Below are 23,320 nucleotides of genomic sequence, written 5' to 3'. Positions count from 1 at the left end.
TTCCACATACTTTGCACTGCGGGTTGTTGTAAAGATTTAAACAGGTCACAATGAGGAAAAGATAGTTCATGTGAAGCTTCACGTAGCATTTTGTTACTTATACCATCGGGACCTGCGGCTTTATGAACCGGTAATGATTTTAAGACGTCTTCGGTTTCTGCGGGGTTAAGACAGATTTCACTTAAGAAACTTGTAGAGTTGAATAGTTCCTGATCAGGTACTACTCTGTTGTCATCATCAACATTTGCTTCCTTTTTCCGTTGTTCATCAAAGGGACATCTGAGGGTCTAACTTTAACTTCTTTATTTGGAATATTGTTTTTTGGCAAAAATTTCGATTTGAGTGGTTTACATTTTCTGCATATGTATTTATATCATTGTCAATGAAGTTAAGGGTTCTATGTACATTTGACATCTTGAAATATCATAGAAAGAAAATGTGTTTGTTTTGTGTTTAACGCCGTTTTTCAACAGTATTTCAGTCATGTAACGGCGGGCAGTTAACCTAACCAGTATTCCTGGATTCTGTACCAGTACAAACCTGTTCTCCGCAAGTAACTGCCAACTTCCCCACATGAATCAGTGGTAGAGGACTAATGATTTCAGACACAATGTGTTTATCAAATAGTCACGGAGAACATACGCCCAGCCGGAGGATCGAACTCACGACCCCGCGATCCGTAGACCAATGCTCTTCCTACTGAGCTAAGCGGGCGGGCTTGTTTTACGTGAATATTGAACATCTCATAAAATAAGTATTATATTCTAAAAACCGATTGATAATTTACGGATGGATGCTTGAATCCACGCTTCCGGACAGTGTAGCGCCTTTAAAATCTCACCATTTGCAACGAAATATTGCATGTCTTCGTTTTGATGCATTTGCAGCAATGTCCGAGTGCTGAAATTTTGAACAATGAGGTTAAACCTCGTTTTTAAGAATTTTGAAAAATGTTTGTTTTCATTTCTTTACAAATGGGATTGTTTTTCAAAGGGGGGGGGGGGGGGCAACTTTCTGAAATTATTCTAAATACGAGACTGTACGGGACACAACAGAAAACAGTTGTTGAATAACTACTATGTCCGTGAATACGTTGTTCGTTTGCAAGCAATAGTAAAAACTTTATTTTTCGATTTATGAGTATGCCCGTTTCATGAAAGTCATTATGCACATTTGCTTACAATAGTTGCTTGCATTAGATTTAATTGCGAATGGCAATCTGTCAAAAATATGTATAGCGGATAAAAAGAAAAAATAAGTAAATCAACGAAAAAATTACATATTTTTCAATTTTAGGACTCATTTTTCTATTCGTCCGTAATATGCAATATTTCAAATGAACATAATGACTTTCATGAAACAGAATTGATTATTCCATAAGAAATATGATGAACCGTATACTGAACGCCTCACAACTGTTGATAAACGAACGAACAACATCTTTACCAAACATCTCGATCCAAGACTGCTCGAGTGCGGGAGGTCGTGGCTTCGATCCCTGGCCGCGTCATCCAAAGACGTAAAAAATTGTACTAGTAGCTTCCTCTCTTGGCGCTAAGCATTAAGAGGATAGTGCTAGGACTGAACTGCCCGGTGTCAGTGTAATTTGACAAGGTGGGATATCATGTCATGTGTCTAAGGCGTGATATTCCAGTGAGGCAGCACTATAAAGTCGGGCATTGTGCTCACTGCCACTGCTAAAAGTAGACACCGTCGTTTATATGACCGAGAAATTGTTGAAAAAGACGTTAAACCCGAACACACACACACACGTTTAAACGCGTTGTCCCGTACTGTCCCGAACATCAAATATTTCCAAGAAGTTATCCCCCTTTAAAAATTTGTAAACAATTTTCAAAACTTCTGAAAACGATGTTTAATCTAGTTATTCGAAATTTCAGCACTCGGACATCCTATTATTGACAGCAATTCAAGTATCAATATATCAAATATACAAATTATTCTGACATAGGCTTCATGGTTGATCACTCAATATATGCACATATATACGGTTTTGTGATGAAACATGTCTGATTTAATGTTTCCTGATTAAAGTTACATATTTTTAGTACGCCAGAAGGAAGCTCAAGTGCCCATCGTTCGTTGTCTATTTTTCATCGTCCATCACAAACACTTCAAAAGATATCATCTCTGGAATCACAGGGTAAGTTTAAAGAAAATTGGCTGGAATGATCCGTTGGTGATCCGTTATGAAAATTGTTCAAATGATACGTTTCTAGTCAGTATTGTAATTGTCATCGCAACTGAAAGGGAAAAATACCGAACTGCCCAGAGGTTAGATGATTAATATACCGAATCAACTAGTAGACCGCTAGCCATGATCAGTTTGTTTAGGTCATATGTAGTAGTTCATAAGTCCTCTGGTGAAAATCATAACTCATTAGTCATAAGGAAAAAGGCAAAGGTCACAAGTGACAAGACATAAGGCAAAAGTCATAATTGAAAAGTCACAAGGCTTCATCTATTCAATAAACTAGTCTGGAGAACATGTGTGCCAAGTAAATAAAATCCTATGATGAATGATAGAAAAAAAACGGACGGAAAAGCGCAATCCTATAATCCCCGAAACTGCTTTTCAACCAGCAAGGGACTAATAAAACCTAGAATCGCACATTTTCACATGTTGTGCAATAAAACGTCAAATTATGTTAAGTATGACTTCAAAGTTTTATTTTAGTTGATGCTTTACCCTATTCTATAACGCTATCCAGTCTTTAGGGTAATAATCTTTCTTGTTAATTTGTGTCGCCAGCCAACTTTCTGGTCTAGGATAGCCATTAAAATACACAGTTGTTCCACCTGAAAGCCAAGCACCCCACCAACCAAAAGTCCCGGATGTTACAATCACGTGATTGCAAAGCGTCATTAGCGCCATATCCTCAGCATATCGATAAAATGGACTGAAAATGATATCGTTACCTTTAATATTTTCAATGCACCAAAATATGCCGTCACTCAAAACGATGAATTGGACATTCTTAAATTTTCTTCGATAAAAATTCATTGCATTATAAATGAAGTCCAATCCTGCGATAGCGTAACCTTTCCTCATAGCAACACTGTCACTTAAATCACCTCTTCTAACATGTACACATACATTCACTAGTCCGGTCCTTGATATGTTTTTAATGAACGATTTCGCCTCGTTAAGATAAACGTCTTTAATTTTAAAGGCATTCTTTATAATATGTTCACTGTGTAAGAAATATTTCCAAGACTGAAAATATCCACGGAGTGTCCAATTTCTTTTATTGTCCAAGTTGTTTATATCTTTGAAATATATTCCACTCGGCTTGATTACGAAAGGCTGCGCCTCTGTCAGATTGAAGTCAACCAGATTCGGTAATTCCAACCAGTCTGACAATGGAAAATTTGTGGGAATCACAGGAATTAGGTCAAGGTTGTATGCGGTGCCTAGCAACGCCGCAATATGAAACATCTGATTTCCAGACCTGCCGGGTGGATTATCAACTGTTATATAACAATTACAAAGACCGCTATTGGGCGTTTCTTCCTTCTTTTCGAAAATTTGGTTTCCATTGAAAAATATGTCAAAGCAAATGTTTCGCGCTTTCCCGCTATTTCGTTTAATTTTTATTTTTTTCCTTGTGTTATAGTTTGTTACCATGTCAATGTCGTGTGATAATTTTTTCCCTAGACTTCTTACATCAACCATTACTGTACCTAGTCCGTAAACATGACTTGAAACTTTCGAAGACAAAACGTGACGCATAAATGACGTCACTTTAGCAAATATAGGGAGATTTAAAAGCACGTACATCAAGATGATATAAGCAAATATTCCAACAGTTGTATACAGCATAATCTTCCTCGGAACTAAATGCATCTCAGGCATCACACCCTGTAACACGGGCGCGGTACGTACTCGTGCAACAAATATGTCTATTTCAAATAAGTGTATCATGTACCTATTCATTAGTAAAGGAGGTATAAATGTTATAACGTAAATATGCCAGAAAATACCCTCCACACTCCCCTTCTGTCCAGGAAACACATTTTTTGCAGAATTCCCTTGACAAAACAATGTGCATTGTTTTTCCTTCCCTGTAACTCAGTATGGTAAATACATCTCGACATATACCTCATTTTCTGTCTGAAGTTTTCACAAAGTTCGCAAACACTAACGTCAAAATTCAGTTAGATCTTCTTATGAAGAACAATTGAAACAAATTCCTCTTGTCGACGACACGGATAAACAAATACATATTGTTATACGAATAACTCCATTATATTTACCAAATTAAAACATAGCAACACTGTTAAATAAATCTTTGCAATACCAAATTGTTCTTTTTCCGGAAAAATCAATACTAAGGAAACGTGAAGTCTCGGAGAATTTCTATACTCAGGAATGATATAATTGTTTTTCCAATACAACATGGTCTTGCTGAGTGCCACATTGCAGCATAATGTTCCGCTTTATTCTTCATAATAAAGTCTTCAGACAAGTTACATTTTCAGAATCAATACAAAGTTGAAATGAAATAATTGTCAAACATAAAACTTCCGTGGAGTGACTAGATTTGTACCGATCTTTGGCTTACGCTCTCCTTTAAACATTGGCAGTGTCTATATTGTAAATCTGTTGTCGGCGAACCAAATGATTGTTTTCATACAAGTAACGTTATGCAAGAAGGCTTAATTTATTGAATTTTTCTTGTATAGCTGCCGGTAACTCTATATTTCTGCGATAAATTTCAAATTGTTTCTTATGCTAAATCAGCGGGTAAAACACGTGTGTGTTTAAGCTTGTGTTTCGTCATGAAGTATAAAGCATACACATTCAGCTCAGGTTTATCACGTGTTTCTGCATATTTATCACACGATTCTTCCTTCGGGTAGTTGAGTACTTTCTAAATATTCTACTGGTAATTCCTGCTGCGGCATTTTTGTATGACATCCACCACATACGGACACGGGCCATTTTGCATTAGTCTGTGTGGTCAGACCCTATGTTTGTTCACAGGAGATAACTCCTGAGGCTACCCATACTTTGTACTATAATTATGTCCCTTTTCTTCTAGAGCCAACATTGATAAAGTCAGAAAAATCATCCAGCCGGAACACGAATGTAATATGCAAGTAAAGCTTCCTATGAAGTATGGCTAAATTCCAACTAGTGATTGCTGAGAAATACTCCGGACATGAATTGTACTATAGTATACCACTGATGAATGATAAGGGCAATAACTCTGTGAAAAATAATCCGACCGGAACACGACAAAAATATGCGCATCTCCTCTTGATAGTAAAGCTTCCTATGAAGTTTCGCTAGATTCCAACCAGTGGTTGCTGAAAAAAATACTCCAGACAAGAAAAGCAAGACGGACGGCCAGACGGTCGGACGAAGCGGTGACTATATGCTTCCCCTGCGGAGAGCATAATAATATTGAAAACAGCAAAAGTATTTTGACTAATAAATGGAACAGTGTGTAGTTATGAAAGTTTTATACAAAATAAGAATGATTTTACACAAGATTCAGTCAGCTGCTTTATTGATACTTGCTATTTCAGTATCAGTTACAATGTAGTTTTAAATATCTAAAAAAAACAGCCCTTCTGTTCACTAAACAATCATCTTTCTCACTTGGACGCCCTTTTATCACGAAAGCGCGCAGCTTTACGATACATCCTTAATGAAATGATCTTATATATAAGTTATATCTATATCGAACTAAATTAGCAATCATTTGATATTTCTACATAAAAACATGCATTGCTAGTACTGCATCTGTCAGTAATTAAGATGCGAACGGGAGGAATTTTTCACTTGTGTTTAGTTTTAGTACGCTTCCTACTGATCTCGTTCTTTCCCTCTGATTTCCTCTTCGAGTTCTTCGCTATTTGCTTTGTTTCTTTGCCGTTCTCTGAGTTGGCGATATCATCATTATCTACAGAATATCAGATAAAAAGTAATTCAGCAAATATGTATATAAAAATCATTCTCAAGAGGAAGGGCTTCGTTAGTTGAGAACACAGAGTCCAGAGAAGGCAATCATTTCAGGCTAGTTAGTGTTCGATGCTTGAATATGGTAAATGTACAACATCACCTGAAAACCTAGCTGTATGAAGATATTTGTTAAAGGATAAACACCAACCTTTTACACACAAAAGCTGCCGCAACATATGCACAGATTTGCACCTCGGATTCATGTTGGGAAATTGGTAGTTTCTTGCGGAGAAGAGGTTTGTACTTGTACAGAATCCAGGATAACTGATGTCGTTGCATAAACTGAAATACTGTTAAAAAAGGCGCTAAATCCAAAACAAACAAACAAACAAAACTAAAATCGTAAGCAGATTTGCTACCTCCTACTACCCAATACAAAATATAGTATGTAGGCAGATCAGAAATCTTCAGTATACCCTATATGAAACACAGACGGTAGGTAGATGAGCAAATTCCTATTATACACGTACCACATCTTAAGCACAGAATGTAGACGGATCAGTCACGTCATATACCCAAAATCAAGCAGGAAGGTAGGTAGAAAAGCAACTTATAACTACCAATCAGTCACGTCATATACCCAATATAAAGCAGGAAGGTAGGTAGATAAGCAACTTATAACTACCAATCAGTCACGTCATATACCCAATATAAAGCAGGAAGGTAGGTAGATAAGCAACTTCAAACTACCAATCAGTCACGTCATATACCAATATCAAGCAGGAAGGTAGGTAGAAAAGCAAATTCAAACAACCAATCAGTCACGTCATATACCCAATATAAAGCAGGAAGGTAGGTAGATAAGCAACTTCAAACTACCAATCAGTCACGTCATATACCCAATATAAAACAGGAAGGTAGGTAGAAAAGCAACTTCAAACTACCAATCAGTCACGTCATATACCCAATATCAAGCAGGAAGGTAGGTAGAAAAGCAACTTCAAACTACCAATCAGTCACGTCATATACCCAATATCAAGCAGGAAGGTAGGTAGATAAGCAACTTCAAACTACCAATCAGTAACGTCATATACCCAATATCAAGCAGGAAGGTAGGTAGAAAAGCAAATTCAAACTACCAATCAGTCACGTCATATACCCAATATCAAGCAGGAAGGTAGGTAGATAGGCAACTTCAAACTACCAATCAGTCACGTCATATACCCAATATCAAGCAGGAAGGTAGGTAGAAAAGCAACTTCAAACTACCAATCAGTCACGTCATATACCCAATATCAAGCAGGAAGGTAGGTAGATAAGCAACTTCAAACTACCAATCAGTAACGTCATATACCCAATATCAAGCAGGAAGGTAGGTAGAAAAGCAAATTCAAACTACCAATCAGTCACGTCATATACCCAATATCAAGCAGGAAGGTAGGTAGAAAAGCAAATTCAAACTACCAATCAGTCACGTCATATACCAAATATAAAGCAGGAAGGTAGGTAGATAAACAACTTCAAACTACCAATCAGTAACGTCATATACCCAATATAAAACAGGAAGGTAGGTAGAAAAGCAACTTCAAACTACTTATGAGTCACTTCATATACCCAATATAAAGCAGGAAGGTAGGTAGATAAGCAACTTCAAACTACTAAAAGTTACGTGATATACCCAATATCAAGCAGGAAGGTAGGTAGATAAGCAACTTCAAACTACCAATCAGTAACGTCATATACCCAATATAAAACAGGAAGGTAGGTAGATAAGCAATTTCAAACTACCAATCAGTCACGTCATATACCAAATATAAAGCAGGAAGGTAGGAAGATAAGCAACTTCAAACTACCAATCAGTCACGTCATATACCCAATATAAAGCAGGAAGGAAGGTAGATAAGCAACTTCAAACTACCAATCAGTAAAGTCATATACCCAATATAAAACAGGAAGGTAGGTAGAAAAGCAACTTCAAACTACCAATCAGTCACGTCATATACCAAATATAAAGCAGGAAGGTAGGTAGATAAGCAATTTCAAACTACCAATCAGTCACGTCACATACCAAATATAAAGCAGGAAGGTAGGTAGAAAAGCAACTTCAAACTACCAATCAGTCACGTCACATACCTAATATAAAGCAAGAAGGTAGGTAGAAAAGCAAATTCAAACTACCAATCAGTAACGTCATATACCCAATATCAAGCAGGAAGGTAGGTAGATAAGCAACTTCAAACTACCAATCAGTCACGTAATATACCAAATATAAAGCAGGAAGGTAGGTAGATAAGCAACTTCAAACTACCAATCAGTCACGTCATATACCCAATATAAAGCAGGAAGGAAGGTAGATAAGCAACTTCAAACTACCAATCAGTCACGTCATATACCCACTATAAAGCAGGAAGGTAGGTAGATAAGCAACTTCAAACTACCAATCAGTCACGTCATATACCTAATATAAAGCAGGAAGGAAGGTAGATAAGCAACTTCAAACTACCAATCAGTAACGTCATATACCCAATATAAAACAGGAAGGTAGGTAGATAAGCAATTTCAAACTACCAATCAGTCACGTCATATACCAAATATAAAGCAGGAAGGTAGGTAGATAAGCAACTTCAAACTACCAATCAGTCACGTCATATACCCAATATCAAGCAGAAAGGTAGGTAGATAAGCAAATTCAAACTACCAATCAGTAACGTCATATATCCAATATCAAGAATATAAAGCAGGAAGGTAGGTAGATAAACAATTTCAAACTACCAATCAGTCACGTCATATACCCAGCAGGAAGGTAGGTAGAAAAGCAACTGCAATCTACCTATCAGTCACGTCATATACCTAATATAAAGCAGGAAGGTAGGTAGATAAGCAACTTAAAACTACTTATCAGTCACGTCATATACCAAATATCAAGCAGGAAGGTAGGTAGATAAGCAACTTCAAACTACCAATCAGTAACGTCATATACCCAATATAAAGCAGGAAGGTAGGTAGAAAAGCAACTTCAAACTACCGATCAGTCACGTCATATACCCAATATCAAGCAGGAAGGTGGGTAGAAAAGCAAATTCAAAATACCAATCGGTCACGTCATATACCAAATATAAAGCAGGAAAGTAGGTAGATAAGCAACTTCAAACTACCGATCAGTCACGTCATATACCCAATATCAAGCAGGAAGGTAGGTAGATAAGCAACTTCAAACTGCCAATCAGTCACGTCATATACCAAATATAAAGCAGGAAGGTACGTAGATAAGCAACTTCAAACTACCGATCAGTCACGTCATATACCAAATATAAAGCAGGAAGGTAGGTAGATAAACAACTTCAAACTACTAAAGTTACGTCATATACCCAATATCAAGCAGGAAGGTAGGTAGAAAAGCAAATTCAAACTACCAATCAGTCACGTCATATACCCAATATCAAGCAGGAAGGTAGGTAGATAAGCAACTTCAAACTGCCAAACAGTCACGTCATATACCAAATATAAAGCAGGAGGGTAGGTAGATAAGCAACTTTAAACTACTTATAAGTCACGTCATATACCCAATATAAAGCAGGAAGGTAGGTAGATAAACAACTTCAAACTACTAAAAGTTACGTCATATACCCAATATCAAGCAGGAAGGTAGGTAGAAAAGCAACTTCAAACTACCAATCAGTCTCGCAGTATACCCAATATAAAGCAGGAAGGTAGGTATGATAAACAACTTCAAACTACCAATCAGTCACGTCATATACCAAATATAAAGCAGGAAGGTAGGTAGATAAGCAACTTCAAACTACCATGTATCAATCACAAAAGGCAGGCAGATCATCAACGTCCTACTGTCTGATATAAAGCAAATAAAGTAGACGTTTCAATATATATATATGGCAGATCCCATATGGCAGTAATATAGGTAGATCAGCAACCTCCTATAAACAATATATAGCAGTAATATAGATAAATCAGCAACCTCTTATTAACAATATTTAGCAGTAATACAGACAGATAAGCAACCTCCTATTAACAATATATAGCAGTAATATAGACAGATCAGCAACCTCCTATAAACAATATTTAGCAGTAATATAGACAGATCAGCAACCTCATATTAACAATATATAGCAGTAATATAGATAGATCAGCAACCTCCTATTAACAATATTTAGCAGTAATATAGATAGATCAGCAACCTCCTATTAACAATATATAGCAGTAATATAGATAGATCAGCAACCTCCTATAAACAATATATAGCAGTAATATAGATAGATCAGCAACCTCCTATTAACAATATTTAGCAGTAATATAGATAGATCAGTAACCTCCTATAAACAATATATACTGCTATTAACAATATATAGCAGTAATACAGATAGATCAGCAACCTCCTATAAACAATATATAGCAGTAATATAGACAGATCAGCAACCTCCCATAAACAATATTTAGCAGTAATATAGATAGATCAGCAACCTCCTATAAAAAATATATACTGCTATTAACAATAAATAGCAGTAATATAGACAGATCAGCAACCTCCTATAAACAATATATAGCAGTAATATAGACAGATCAGCAACCTCCTATAAACAAAATATAGCAGTAATATAGACAGATCAGCAGCCTCCTATTAACAATATTTAGCAGTAATATAGATAGATCAGCAACCTCCTATAAACAATATATACTGCTATTAACAATATATAGCAGTAATACAGATAGATCAGCAGCCTCCTATTAACAATATTTAGCAGTAATATAGATAGATCAGCAACCTCCTATAAACAATATATACTGCTATTAACAATAAATAGCAGTAATATAGATAGATCAGCAACTCCTATTAACAATATTTAGCAGTAATATAGATAGATCAGCAACCTCCTATAAACAATATATACTGCTATCAACAATAAATAGCAGTAATACAGATAGATCAGCAGCCTCCTATTAACAATATTTAGCAGTAATATAGATAGATCAGCAACCTCCTATAAACAATATATACTGCTATTAACAATAAATAGCAGTAATATAGATAGATCAGCAACTCCTATTAACAATATTTAGCAGTAATATAGATAGATCAGCAACCTCCTATAAACAATATATACTGCTATTAACAATATATAGCAGTAAAATAGATAGATCAGCAGCCTCCTATAAACAATATATACTGCTATTAACAATATATAGCAGTAATATAGATATATCAGAAACCTCCTATTAACAATATATAGCAGTAATATAGATAGATCAGCAACCTCCTATAAACAATATATAGCAGTAATATAGATAGATCAGCAACCTCCTATTAACAATATTTAGCAGTAATATAGATAGATCAGCAACCTCCTATAAACAATATATACTGCTATTAACAATATATAGCAGTAATACAGACAGATCAGCAACCTCCTATAAACAATATATAGCAGTAATATAGACAGATCAGCAACCTCCTATAAACAAAATTTAGCAGTAATATAGATAGATCAGCAACCTCCTATAAACAATATATACTGCTATAAACAATATATAGCAGTAATATAGACAGATCAGCAACCTCCTATAAACAATATATAGCAGTAATATAGACAGATCAGCAACCTCCTATAAACAATATTTAGCAGTAATATAGACAGATCAGCAACCTCCTATTAACAATATATAGCAGTAATATAGATAGATCAGCAACCTCCTATTAACAATATTTAGCAGTAATATAGATAGATCAGCAACCTCCTATTAACAATATATAGCAGTAATATAGATAGATCAGCAACCTCCTATAAACAATATATAGCAGTAATATAGATAGATCAGCAACCTCCTATAGACAATATATAGAAGTAATATAGATTGATCAGCAACCTCCTATTGACAATATATAGCAGTAATATAGATAGATCAGCATCCTCCTATTAACAATATTTAGCAGTAATATAGATAGATCAGCAACCTCCTATAAACAATATATACTGCTATTAACAATATATAGCAGTAATACAGATAGATCAGCAGCCTCCTATTAACAATATTTAGCAGTAATATAGACAGATCAGCAACCTCCTATAAACAATATATAGCAGTAATATAGATAGATCAGCAACCTCCTATTAACAATATTTAGCAGTAATATAGATAGATCAGCAACCTCCTATAAACAATATATACTGCTATTAACAATATATAGCAGTAATACAGATAGATCAGCAACCTCCTATAAACAATATATAGCAGTAATATAGACAGATCAGCAACCTCCTATAAACAATATTTAGCAGTAATATAGATAGATCAGCAACCTCCTATAAAAAATATATACTGCTATTAACAATAAATAGCAGTAATATAGATAGATCAGCAACCTCCTATAAACAATATATAGCAGTAATATAGACAGATCAGCAACCTCCTATAAACAATATATAGCAGTAATATAGACAGATCAGCAGCCTCCTATTAACAATATTTAGCAGTAATATAGATAGATCAGCAACCTCCTATAAACAATATATACTGCTATTAACAATATATAGCAGTAATACAGATAGATCAGCAGCCTCCTATTAACAACATTTAGCAGTAATATAGATAGATCAGCAACCTCCTATAAACAATATATACTGCTATTAACAATAAATAGCAGTAATATAGATAGATCAGCAACTCCTATTAACAATATTTAGCAGTAATATAGATAGATCAGCAACCTCCTATAAACAATATATACTGCTATTAACAATAAATAGCAGTAATACAGATAGATCAGCAGCCTCCTATTAACAATATTTAGCAGTAATATAGATAGATCAGCAACCTCCTATAAACAATATATACTGCTATTAACAATAAATAGCAGTAATATAGATAGATCAGCAACTCCTATTAACAATATTTAGCAGTAATATAGATAGATCAGCAACCTCCTATAAACAATATATACTGCTATTAACAAAATATAGCAGTAATATAGATAGATCAGCAGCCTCCTATAAACAATATATACTGCTATTAACAATATATAGCAGTAATATAGATAGATCAGCAACCTCCTATTAACAATATATAGCAGTAATATAGATAGATCAGCAACCTCCTATAAACAATATATAGCAGTAATATAGATAGATCAGCAACCTCCTATTAACAATATTTAGCAGTAATATAGATAGATCAGCAACCTCCTATAAACAATATATACTGCTATTAACAATATATAGCAGTAATACAGATAGATCAGCAACCTCCTATAAACAATATATAGCAGTAATATAGACAGATCAGCAACCTCCTATAAACAAAATTTAGCAGTAATATAGATAGATCAGCAACCTCCTATAAACAATATATACTGCTATAAACAATATATAGCAGTAATATAGACAGATCAGCAACCTCCTATAAACAATATATAGCAGTAATATAGACAGATCAGCAACCTCCTATTAACAATATATAGCAGTAATATAGATAGATCAGCAACCTCCTATTAACAATATTTAGCAGTAATATAGATAGATCAGCAACCTCCTATTAACAATATATAGCAGTAATATAGATAGATCAGCAACCTCCTATAAACAATATATAGCAGTAATATAGATAGATCAGCAACCTCCTATAAACAATATATAGAAGTAATATAGATTGATCAGCAACCTCCTATTAACAATATATAGCAGTAATATAGATAGATCAGCAACCTCCTATAAACAATATATACTGCTATTAACAATATATAGCAGTAAAATAGATAGATCAGCAGCCTCCTATAAACAATATATACTGCTATAAACAATATATAGCAGTAATATAGACAGATCAGCAACCTCCTATAAACAATATTTAGCAGTAATATAGACAGATCAGCAACCTCCTATTAACAATATATAGCAGTAATATAGATAGATCAGCAACCTCCTATTAACAATATTTAGCAGTAATATAGATAGATCAGCAACCTCCTATTAACAATATATAGGAGTAATATAGATAGATCAGCAACCTCCTATAAACAATATATAGCAGTAATATAGATAGATCAGCAACCTCCTATAAACAATATATACTGCTATTAACAATATATAGCAGTAAAATAGATAGATCAGCAGCCTCCTATAAACAATATATACTGCTATAAACAATATATAGCAGTAATATAGACAGATCAGCAACCTCCTATAAACAATATTTAGCAGTAATATAGACAGATCAGCAACCTCCTATTAACAATATATAGCAGTAATATAGACAGATCAGCAACCTCCTATTAACAATATTTAGCAGTAATATAGATAGATCAGCAACCTCCTATTAACAATATATAGCAGTAATATAGATAGATCAGCAACCTCCTATAAACAATATATAGCAGTAATATAGATAGATCAGCAACCTCCTATAAACAATATATAGAAGTAATATAGATTGATCAGCAACCTCCTATTAACAATATATAGCAGTAATATAGATAGATCAGCAACCTCCTATTAACAATATTTAGCAGTAATATAGATAGATCAGCAACCTCCTATAAACAATATATACTGCTATTAACAATATATAGCAGTAATACAGATAGATCAGCAGCCTCCTATTAACAATATTTAGCAGTAATATAGATAGATCAGCAACCTCCTATAAACAATATATACTGCTATTAACAATAAATAGCAGTATTATAGATAGATCAGCAACTCCTATTAACAATATTTAGCAGTAATATAGATAGATCAGCAACCTCCTATAAACAATATATACTGCTATTAACAATATATAGCAGTAATATAGATAGATCAGCAGCCTCCTATAAACAATATATACTGCTATTAACAATAAATAGCAGTAATATAGATAGATCAGCAACCTCCTATAAACAATATATAGCAGTAATATAGACATATCAGCAACCTCCTATAAACAATATATAGCAGTAATATAGACAGATCAGCAGGCTCCTATTAACAATATTTAGCAGTAATATAGATAGATCAGCAGCCTCCTATTAACAATATTTAGCAGTAATATAGATAGATCAGCAGCCTCCTATTAACAAAATTTAGCAGTAATATAGATAGATCAGCAACCTCCTATAAACAATATATAGCAGTAATATAGACAGATCAGCAACCTCCTATAAACAATATATAGCAGTAATATAGACAGATCAGCAACCTCCTATAAACAATATATATCAGTAATATAGACAGATCAGCAACCTCCTATTAAAGCTGCTCGCCCTAAGTTTGGTCGAAAAAATTAAATTTCTCAAAAGCAACATTTTTGTAACAAGAATATAAAATGAAAAGGTATAATCAACAAAATAAGCGAAAATCTACGTAGCGTTTTGAGAAAATGGCTGATGAAAACAAGTTTACAGATTCACAGCACTATATGGCTATATCGAAAAATAATAAACCGTTTGCAACGCTTTACTTTTTTCTACATAACCATATAGTGCGGTAAATCCGTAAATCTTTGTGCGGGCAAGCAGTTTTAAAGGCACTCGCTACAGTTTTTCCGGACGGGTGGATATTTACCCCAACACTGTGCCAATTTGGTTTCGATGTAGCTCACTGCAGACTTGGTGTGGTCTTCTGCGTATGCTCGGAAGTGATTATCTAATGTCGCGTATTGCAAAAAATCGCAAATTATTGTATGTTCGCATGCATTTAATGTACAAAATGTATAATATACTGACTAAAGGTAAGGGTAAGTATCACCATGGTTACAAAATATATACATTTAAAGTACTTTTAGTTCAAATTGCTTCAATCCGACATATACTGGAGTCTGTTATTTATACCAGCGCTCAAACTCTGCAATGAGTCACAGCTGTTTCTAATCCCGTACCGTACTCGTACCGTACATTCGTAAACTATAGGTTTTGTTAAAAAAAAAGGGCGGAAACTTGCATTGTTCTATGCCATCAAAATGCTTCAGAAACACCTTAAAATCCGATTATTAAGAAATCTGCCGTTTGATAATTTTATATATATATTTCTAAGTCATTTGCTCAAACACTGAATGAGTATTTCGTACCAACCTGCGTTGTATAAAAATGCCCGCCACACCCCACCTCGTTGTAATTTGATTTAAGCGAAATCTAATATGGTGACCTATCAATTTTCTTTTTGTTTTAGATTAGGTAGACATAGCCAAAGGTATGTGCAGAATTTGATTAAATTGTATTATGTGAAACTCGATAAAATAGCAGAAGTACCAACTTAAAATTGACAAAAATATGCAAAAATAGCCCTTGGGTCTGCTGAACAAGTATTCCTTTCTTTACAAAATCATGTTCTTTTGATTTCTCTGAGCATGTTTCAAATAGATATATTGTTTTCCGTTATGAAAATGCTTAGATAATCAAATTTATGCTGATTAAATATATTTTAGGATTACAGAAATTTTGAAAAATGTTTAAAATAGCGCCATATCTAGGGGCAAATTAGATTGAAACAAAGCTGGTGACCCAGTATTTTTATTTCATTTTTCAATACATCATAACATGATCTTTTAATACAAAACATTTCATCAAAATCTATTATTTAGAAAAAAAATTACGAAACTGTAGCGAGCGTACTTAACAATATTTAGCAGTAATACAAATAGATCAGCAACCTCCTATTAACAATATATATATATGGCAGTAATATAGGTAAATCAGCAATCTCCTATAAACAATATATAGCAGTAATATAGATAGATCAGCAACCTCCTATTAACAATATATAAAAAGCATAGAAGACAGGCAGATGAGCAACTTCCTATACAAAATATAAAATAAAGAACGTTGGCATATCATCAACCTCCAAAACTCAGTATAACAGCACATAATTTATGCAGATCATCAAACTCCTATACCAAAATCATCAACCTCCTTTACCTAGTATAAATCATGTAAGGTTGGTAGATCAACCTCCTAAACTCAGTATGAAACACAGAATGTTGGCAGATCATCAACCTCCTATACCCAAATCAACGAACTCCTATACCAGGATCATCAACCTCCTTTACCCAGTAAAAATCATTGAATGTTGGCAGATCATCAACCTCCTAAACTCAGTATAATGCACAGAATGCTGGCAGCTAGATCACCAACCTCCTATACCAAGATCATCAACCTCCTTTATCACGTATAAATCATAAAAGGTTGGCAGATCATCAACTCCTATACCAAGATCTTCAACTTTTACCCAGTATAAATCACAGAAGGTTGGCAGATCATTAACGTCCTAAACTCAGTATTAAGCATAGAATGTTGGCAGAACATGAAGCAACCTCCTATAACCAGATCATCGAAATCCTATACTGAAAATAAAGCACAGAGTGTTGGCAGATCATCAACATCCTATATCTAGATCATCAACCTCCTGACTTCAGTATAAAGTACAGAATGTTGGCAGATCATCAACCTCCTTAACTCAGTATAAAGCACGGAATGTTGGCAGATCATCAACCTCCTTTACCAAGATCATCGAAATCCTGTACCAAAAATACTGGCTTATATCCAGATCATCGAACTCCTATACCAAGATCATCAACCTCCTTTACCCAGAACAAATCAAAGAAGGTTGGCAGATCATCAACATCCTAAACTCAGTATGAAGCACAGAATGTTGGCAGCTAGATCATCAACCTCCTATACCCAGATCATCGGACTCCTATACCAAGATCATCAACCTCCTTTATCACGTATAAAACATAAAAGGTTGGCAGATCATCAACCTCCTAAACTCAGTATAAAGCACAGAATGTTGGCAGATCATCAACCTCCTATACCTTGATCACTGAACTCTTATACCAAGATTTTCAACGTCTACCCAGTATAAATCATAGACGGTTGGCAGATCATCAACCTCCTAAACTCAGTATAAAGCACAGAATGTTGGCAGATCATCAACCTCCTATACCCAGATCACTGGACTCTAATACCAAGATTATCAACATCTACCCAGAATAAATCATAGAAGGTTGGCAGATCATCAACCTTCTTAACTCAGTATAAAGCACACAATGTTGGCATATCATGATCAACCTCCTATAACCTGATCATCGAACTGTTATACCAAGATCTTCAACGTCTACTCAGTATAAATCATAGAAGGTTGGAAGATCATCAACCTCCTAAACTCAGTATAAAGCAGAGAATTTTGGAAGAACATCAACCTCCTATACCCAGATCATCGAAATCCTATACCAAGATCATCAACCTCCTTTATCACGTATAAATCATAAAAGGTTGGCAGATTATCAACCTCCTAAACTCAGTATAAAGCACAAAATGTTGGCATATCGTCATCAACCTCCTACACCCTGATCATCCAACTCCTATACCAAGATCATCAACACTTACCCAGTATAAATCATAGAAGGTTGGCAGATCATCAACGTCCTAAACTCAGTATAAAGCATAGAATGTTGGCAGAACATCAACCTCCTATATCCAGATCATCGAAATCCTATACTAAAAATAAAGCATAGAGTGTTGGCAGATCATAAACATCCTAACTTCAGTATAAAGTACAGAATATTGGCAGATCATCAACCTCCTAAACTCAGTATAAGGCACAGAATGCTGGCATATCATCAACCTCCTATACCCTGATCACTGAACTCTTATATCAAGATCATCAACATCTACCCAGAATAAATCATAAAAGGTTGGCAGATCATCAACCTCCTAAACTCAGTATAAAGCACAGAATGTTGGCAGAACATCAACCTCCTATACCCAGATCATTAAAATCCTATACTAAAAATAAAGCATAGAGTGTTGGCAGATCATCAACATCCTAACTTCAGTATAAAGTACAGAATATTGGCAGATCATCAACCTCTTAAACTCAGTATAAGGCACAGAATGCTGGCATATCATCAACCTCCTATACCCTGATCACTGAACTCTTATACCAAGATCATCAACATCTACCCAGAATAAATCATTAGAAGGTTGGCAGATCATCAACCTCCTAAACTCAGTATAAAGCACAGAATGTTGGTAGAACATCAACCTCCTATACCAAGATCTTCAACCTCCTTTACCCAGAACAAATCACAGAAGGTTGGCAGATCATCAACCTCCTAAACTCAGTATGAAGCACAGAATAATAGCAGCTAGATCATCAACCTCCTATACCCAGATCATCGAACTACTATACCAAGATCATCAACCTCCTTTATCACGTATAAAACATAAAAGGTTGGCAGATCATCAACCTCCTAAACTCAGTATAAAGCACAGAATGTTGGCAGATCATCAACCTCCTATACCTTGATCACTGAACTCTTATACCAAGATTTTCAACGTCTACCCAGTATAAATCATAGACGGTTGGCAGATCATCAACCTCCTAAACTCAGTATAAAGCACAGAATGTTGGCAGATCATCAACCTCCTATACCCAAATCACTGGACTCTTATACCAAGATCATCAACATCTACCCAGAATAAATCATAGAAGGTTGGCAGATCATCAACCTTCTTAACTCAGTATAAAGCACACAATGTTGACATATCATGATCAACCTCCTATAACCTGATCATCGAACTCTTATACCAAGATCTTCAACGTCTACTCAGTATAAATCATAGACGGTTGGCAGATCATCAACCTCCTAAACTCAGTATAAAGCACAGAATGTTGGCAGAGCAACAACCTCCTATACCCAGATCACTGGACTCTTATACCAAGATCATCAACATCTACCCAGAATAAATCATAGAAGGTTGGCAGATCATCAATCTGCTTAACTCAGTATAAAGCACACAATAATGACATATCATGATCAACCTCCTATAACCTGATCATCGAACTCTTATACCAAGATCTTCAACGTCTACTCAGTATAAATCATAGACGGTTGGAAGATCATCAACCTCCTAAACTCAGTATAAAGCACAGAATGTTGGAAGAACATCAACCTCCTATACCCAGATCATCGAAATCCTATACCAAGATCATCAACCTCCTTTATCACGTATAAATCATAAAAGGTTGGCAGATTAACAACCTCCTAAACTCAGTATAAAGCACAAAATGTTGGCAGATCGTCATCAACCTCCTACACCCTGATCATCGAACTCCTATACCAAGATCATCAACATTTACCCAGTATAAATCATAGAAGGTTGGCAGATCATCAACGTCCTAAACTCAGTATAAACCATAGAATGTTGGCAGAACATCAACCTCCTATACCCAGATCATCGAAATCCTATACTAAAAATAAAGCATAGAGTGTTGGCAGATCATCAACATCCTAACTTAAGTATAAAGTACAGAATATTGGCAGATCATCAACCTCCTAAACTCAGTATAAGGCACAGAATGCTGGCATATCATCAACCTCCTATACCCTGATCACTGAACTCTTATACCAAGATCATCAACATCTACCCAGAATAAATCATAGAAGGTTGGCAGATCATCAACCTCCTAAACTCAGTATAAAGCACAGAATGTTGGTAAAACATCAACCTCCTATACCAAGATCTTCAACCTCCTTTACCCAGAACAAATCAAAGAAGGTTGGCAGATCATCAACATCCTAAACTCAGTATGAAGCACAGAATGTTGGCAGCTAGATCATCAACCTCCTATACCCAGATCATCGAACTCCTATACCAAGATCATCAACCTCCTTTATCACGTATAAAACATAAAAGTTTGGCAGATCATCAACCTCCTAAACTCAGTATAAAGCACAGAATGTTGGCAGATCATCAACCTCCTATACCTTGATCACTGAACTCTTATACCAAGATTTTCAACGTCTACCCAGTATAAATCATAGACGGTTGGCAGATCATCAACCTCCTAAACTCAGTATAAAGCACAGAATGTTGGCAGATCATCAACCTCCTATATCCAGATCACTGGACTCTTATACCATACCAAGATCATCAACATCTACCCAGAATAAATCATAGAAGGTTGGCAGATCATCAACCTCCTAAACTCAGTATAAAGCACAGAATGTTGGAAGAACATCAACCTCCTATACCCAGATCATCGAAATCCTATACTAAAAATAAAGCATAGAGTGTTGGCAGATCATCAACATCCTATATCCAGATCATCAACCTCCTAACTTCAGTATAAAGTACAGAATGTTGGCAGATCATCAACCTCCTACACTATAAAGCACAGAATGTTGGCAGATCATCAACCTCCTTTACCAAGATCATCGAAATCCTATATACTAAAAATACGGGCTTATACCCAGATCATCGAACTCCAATACTAAGATCATCAACCTCCTTTACCCAGTATAAATCATTAGAAGGTTGGCAGATCATCAACCTCCTAAACTCAGTATAATGCACAGAATGTTGGCAGCTAGATCATCAACCTCCTATACCCAGATCATCGAACTCTTATACCAAGATCATCAACTCCTTTACCCAGTATAAATCATAGAAGGTTGGCAGATCATCAACCTCCTAAACTCAGTATAAAGCACAGAATGTTGGCAGATCATCAACCTCCTTTACCAAGATCATCGAAACCCTGTACCAAAAATACTGGCTTATACCCAGATCATCGAACTCCAATACCAAGATCATCAACCTCCTTTACCCAGAACAAATCAAAGAAGGTTGGCAGATCATCAACATCCTAAACTCAGTATGAAGCACAGAATGTTGGCAGCTAGATCATCAACCTCCTATACCCAGATCATCGAACTCCTATACAAAGATCATCAACCTCCTTTATCACGTATAAAACATAAAAGGTTGGCAGATCATCAACCTCCTAAACTCAGTATAAAGCACAGAATGTTGGCAGATCATCAACCTCCTATACCTTGATCACTGAACTCTTATACCAAGATTTTCAAAGTCTACCCAGTATAAATCATAGACGGTTGGCAGATCATCAACCTCCTAAACTCAGTATAAAGCACAGAATGTTGGCAGATCATCAACCTCCTATACCCAGATCACTGGACTCTTATACCAAGATTATCAACATCTACCCAGAATAAATCATAGAAGGTTGGCAGATCATCAACCTGCTTAACTCAGTATAAAGCACACAATGTTGACATATCATGATCAACCTCCTATAACCTGATCATCGAACTCTTATACCAAGATCTTCAACGTCTACTCAGTATAAATCATAGAAGGTTGGAAGATCATCAACCTCCTAAACTCAGTATAAAGCACAGAATGTTGGAAGAACATCAACCTCCTATACCCAGATCATCGAAATCCTATACCAAGATCATCAACCTCCTTTATCACGTATAAATCATAAAAGGTTGGCAGATTATCAACCTCCTAAACTCGGTATAAAGCACAAAATGTTGGCATATCGTCATCAACCTCCTACACCCTGCTCATCGAACTCCTATACCAAGATCATCAACATTTACCCAGTATAAATCATAGAAGGTTGGCAAATCATCAACGTCCTAAACTCAGTATAAAGCATAGAATGTTGGCAGAACATCAACCTCCTATATCCAGATCATCGAAATCCTATACTAAAAATAAAACATAGAGTGTTGGCAGATCATCAACATCCTAACTTCAGTATAAAGTACAGAATATTGGCAGATCATCAACCTCCTAAACTCAGTATAAGGTACAGAATGCTGGCATATCATCAACCTCCTATACCCTGATCACTGAACTCTTATACCAAGATCATCAACATCTACCCAGAATAAATCATAGAAGGTTGGCAGATCATCAACCTCCTAAACTCAGTATAAAGCACAGAATGTTGGTAGAACATCAACCTCCTATACCCAGATCATCGAAATCCTATACTAAAAATAAAGCATAGAGTGTTGGCAGATCATCAACATCCTATATCCAGATCATCAACCTCCTAAACTCAGTATAAAGCACAAAATGTTGGCAGATCACCTATCTCCTAAATTCAGTATAAATCATAAAAGGTTGGCAGATCATCATCCTCCTATACTCAGTATAAAGCACAGAATGTTGGCAGAACATCAACCTCCTATACCCTGATCACTGAACTCTTATACCAAGATCATCAACATCTACCCAGAATAAATCATAGAAGGTTGGCAGATCATTAACCTTCTTAACTCAGTATAAAGCACAGAATGTTGACATATCATGATCAACCTCCTATAACTGATCATCGAACTCTTATACCAAGACCTTCAACGTCTACCCAGTATAAATCATAGAAGGTTGGCAGATCATCAACCTCCTAAACTCAGTATAAAGCACAGAATGTTGGAAGAACATCAACCTCCTATACCCAGATCATCGAAATCCTATACTAAAAATAAAGCATAGAGTGTTTGCAGATCATCAACATCCTATATCCAGATCATCAACCTCCTAAACTCAGTATAAAGCACAAAATGTTGGCAGATCATCAA

General features: G+C 35.4%; 2 protein-coding genes across 2 annotated transcripts in view; both read right to left on the bottom strand.

The window, feature by feature from the left end:
• Window positions 1-1,006: 1,006 nt before the first annotated feature.
• On the bottom strand, window positions 1,007-5,381 carry LOC123542599 (galactoside alpha-(1,2)-fucosyltransferase 1-like). Its single transcript, XM_045328525.2, has one exon. The coding sequence runs from the start codon at window positions 3,956-3,958 to the stop codon at window positions 2,717-2,719; it is 1,242 nt and encodes a 413-aa protein (XP_045184460.2). The 5' UTR covers window positions 3,959-5,381; the 3' UTR covers window positions 1,007-2,716.
• Window positions 5,382-5,520: 139 nt separating this feature from the next.
• The window catches only part of LOC123542600 (testis-expressed protein 30-like), a 28,621-nt gene continuing 10,821 nt past the window's right edge, over window positions 5,521-23,320 (bottom strand). The window contains exon 6 of the mRNA XM_045328526.2: window positions 5,521-5,933. Coding sequence (XP_045184461.2) covers window positions 5,809-5,933 — 125 coding nt within the window. The 3' untranslated portion in view covers window positions 5,521-5,808. The remainder of the gene's footprint in view (window positions 5,934-23,320) is intronic.

This window comes from Mercenaria mercenaria, chromosome 19 (assembly GCF_021730395.1).
Source record: "Mercenaria mercenaria strain notata chromosome 19, MADL_Memer_1, whole genome shotgun sequence".
Taxonomy (NCBI): domain Eukaryota; kingdom Metazoa; phylum Mollusca; class Bivalvia; order Venerida; family Veneridae; genus Mercenaria; species Mercenaria mercenaria.
The sequence above is the reverse complement of the archived record's forward strand: the minus strand, read 5'-3'. Positions and strand labels throughout refer to the sequence as shown.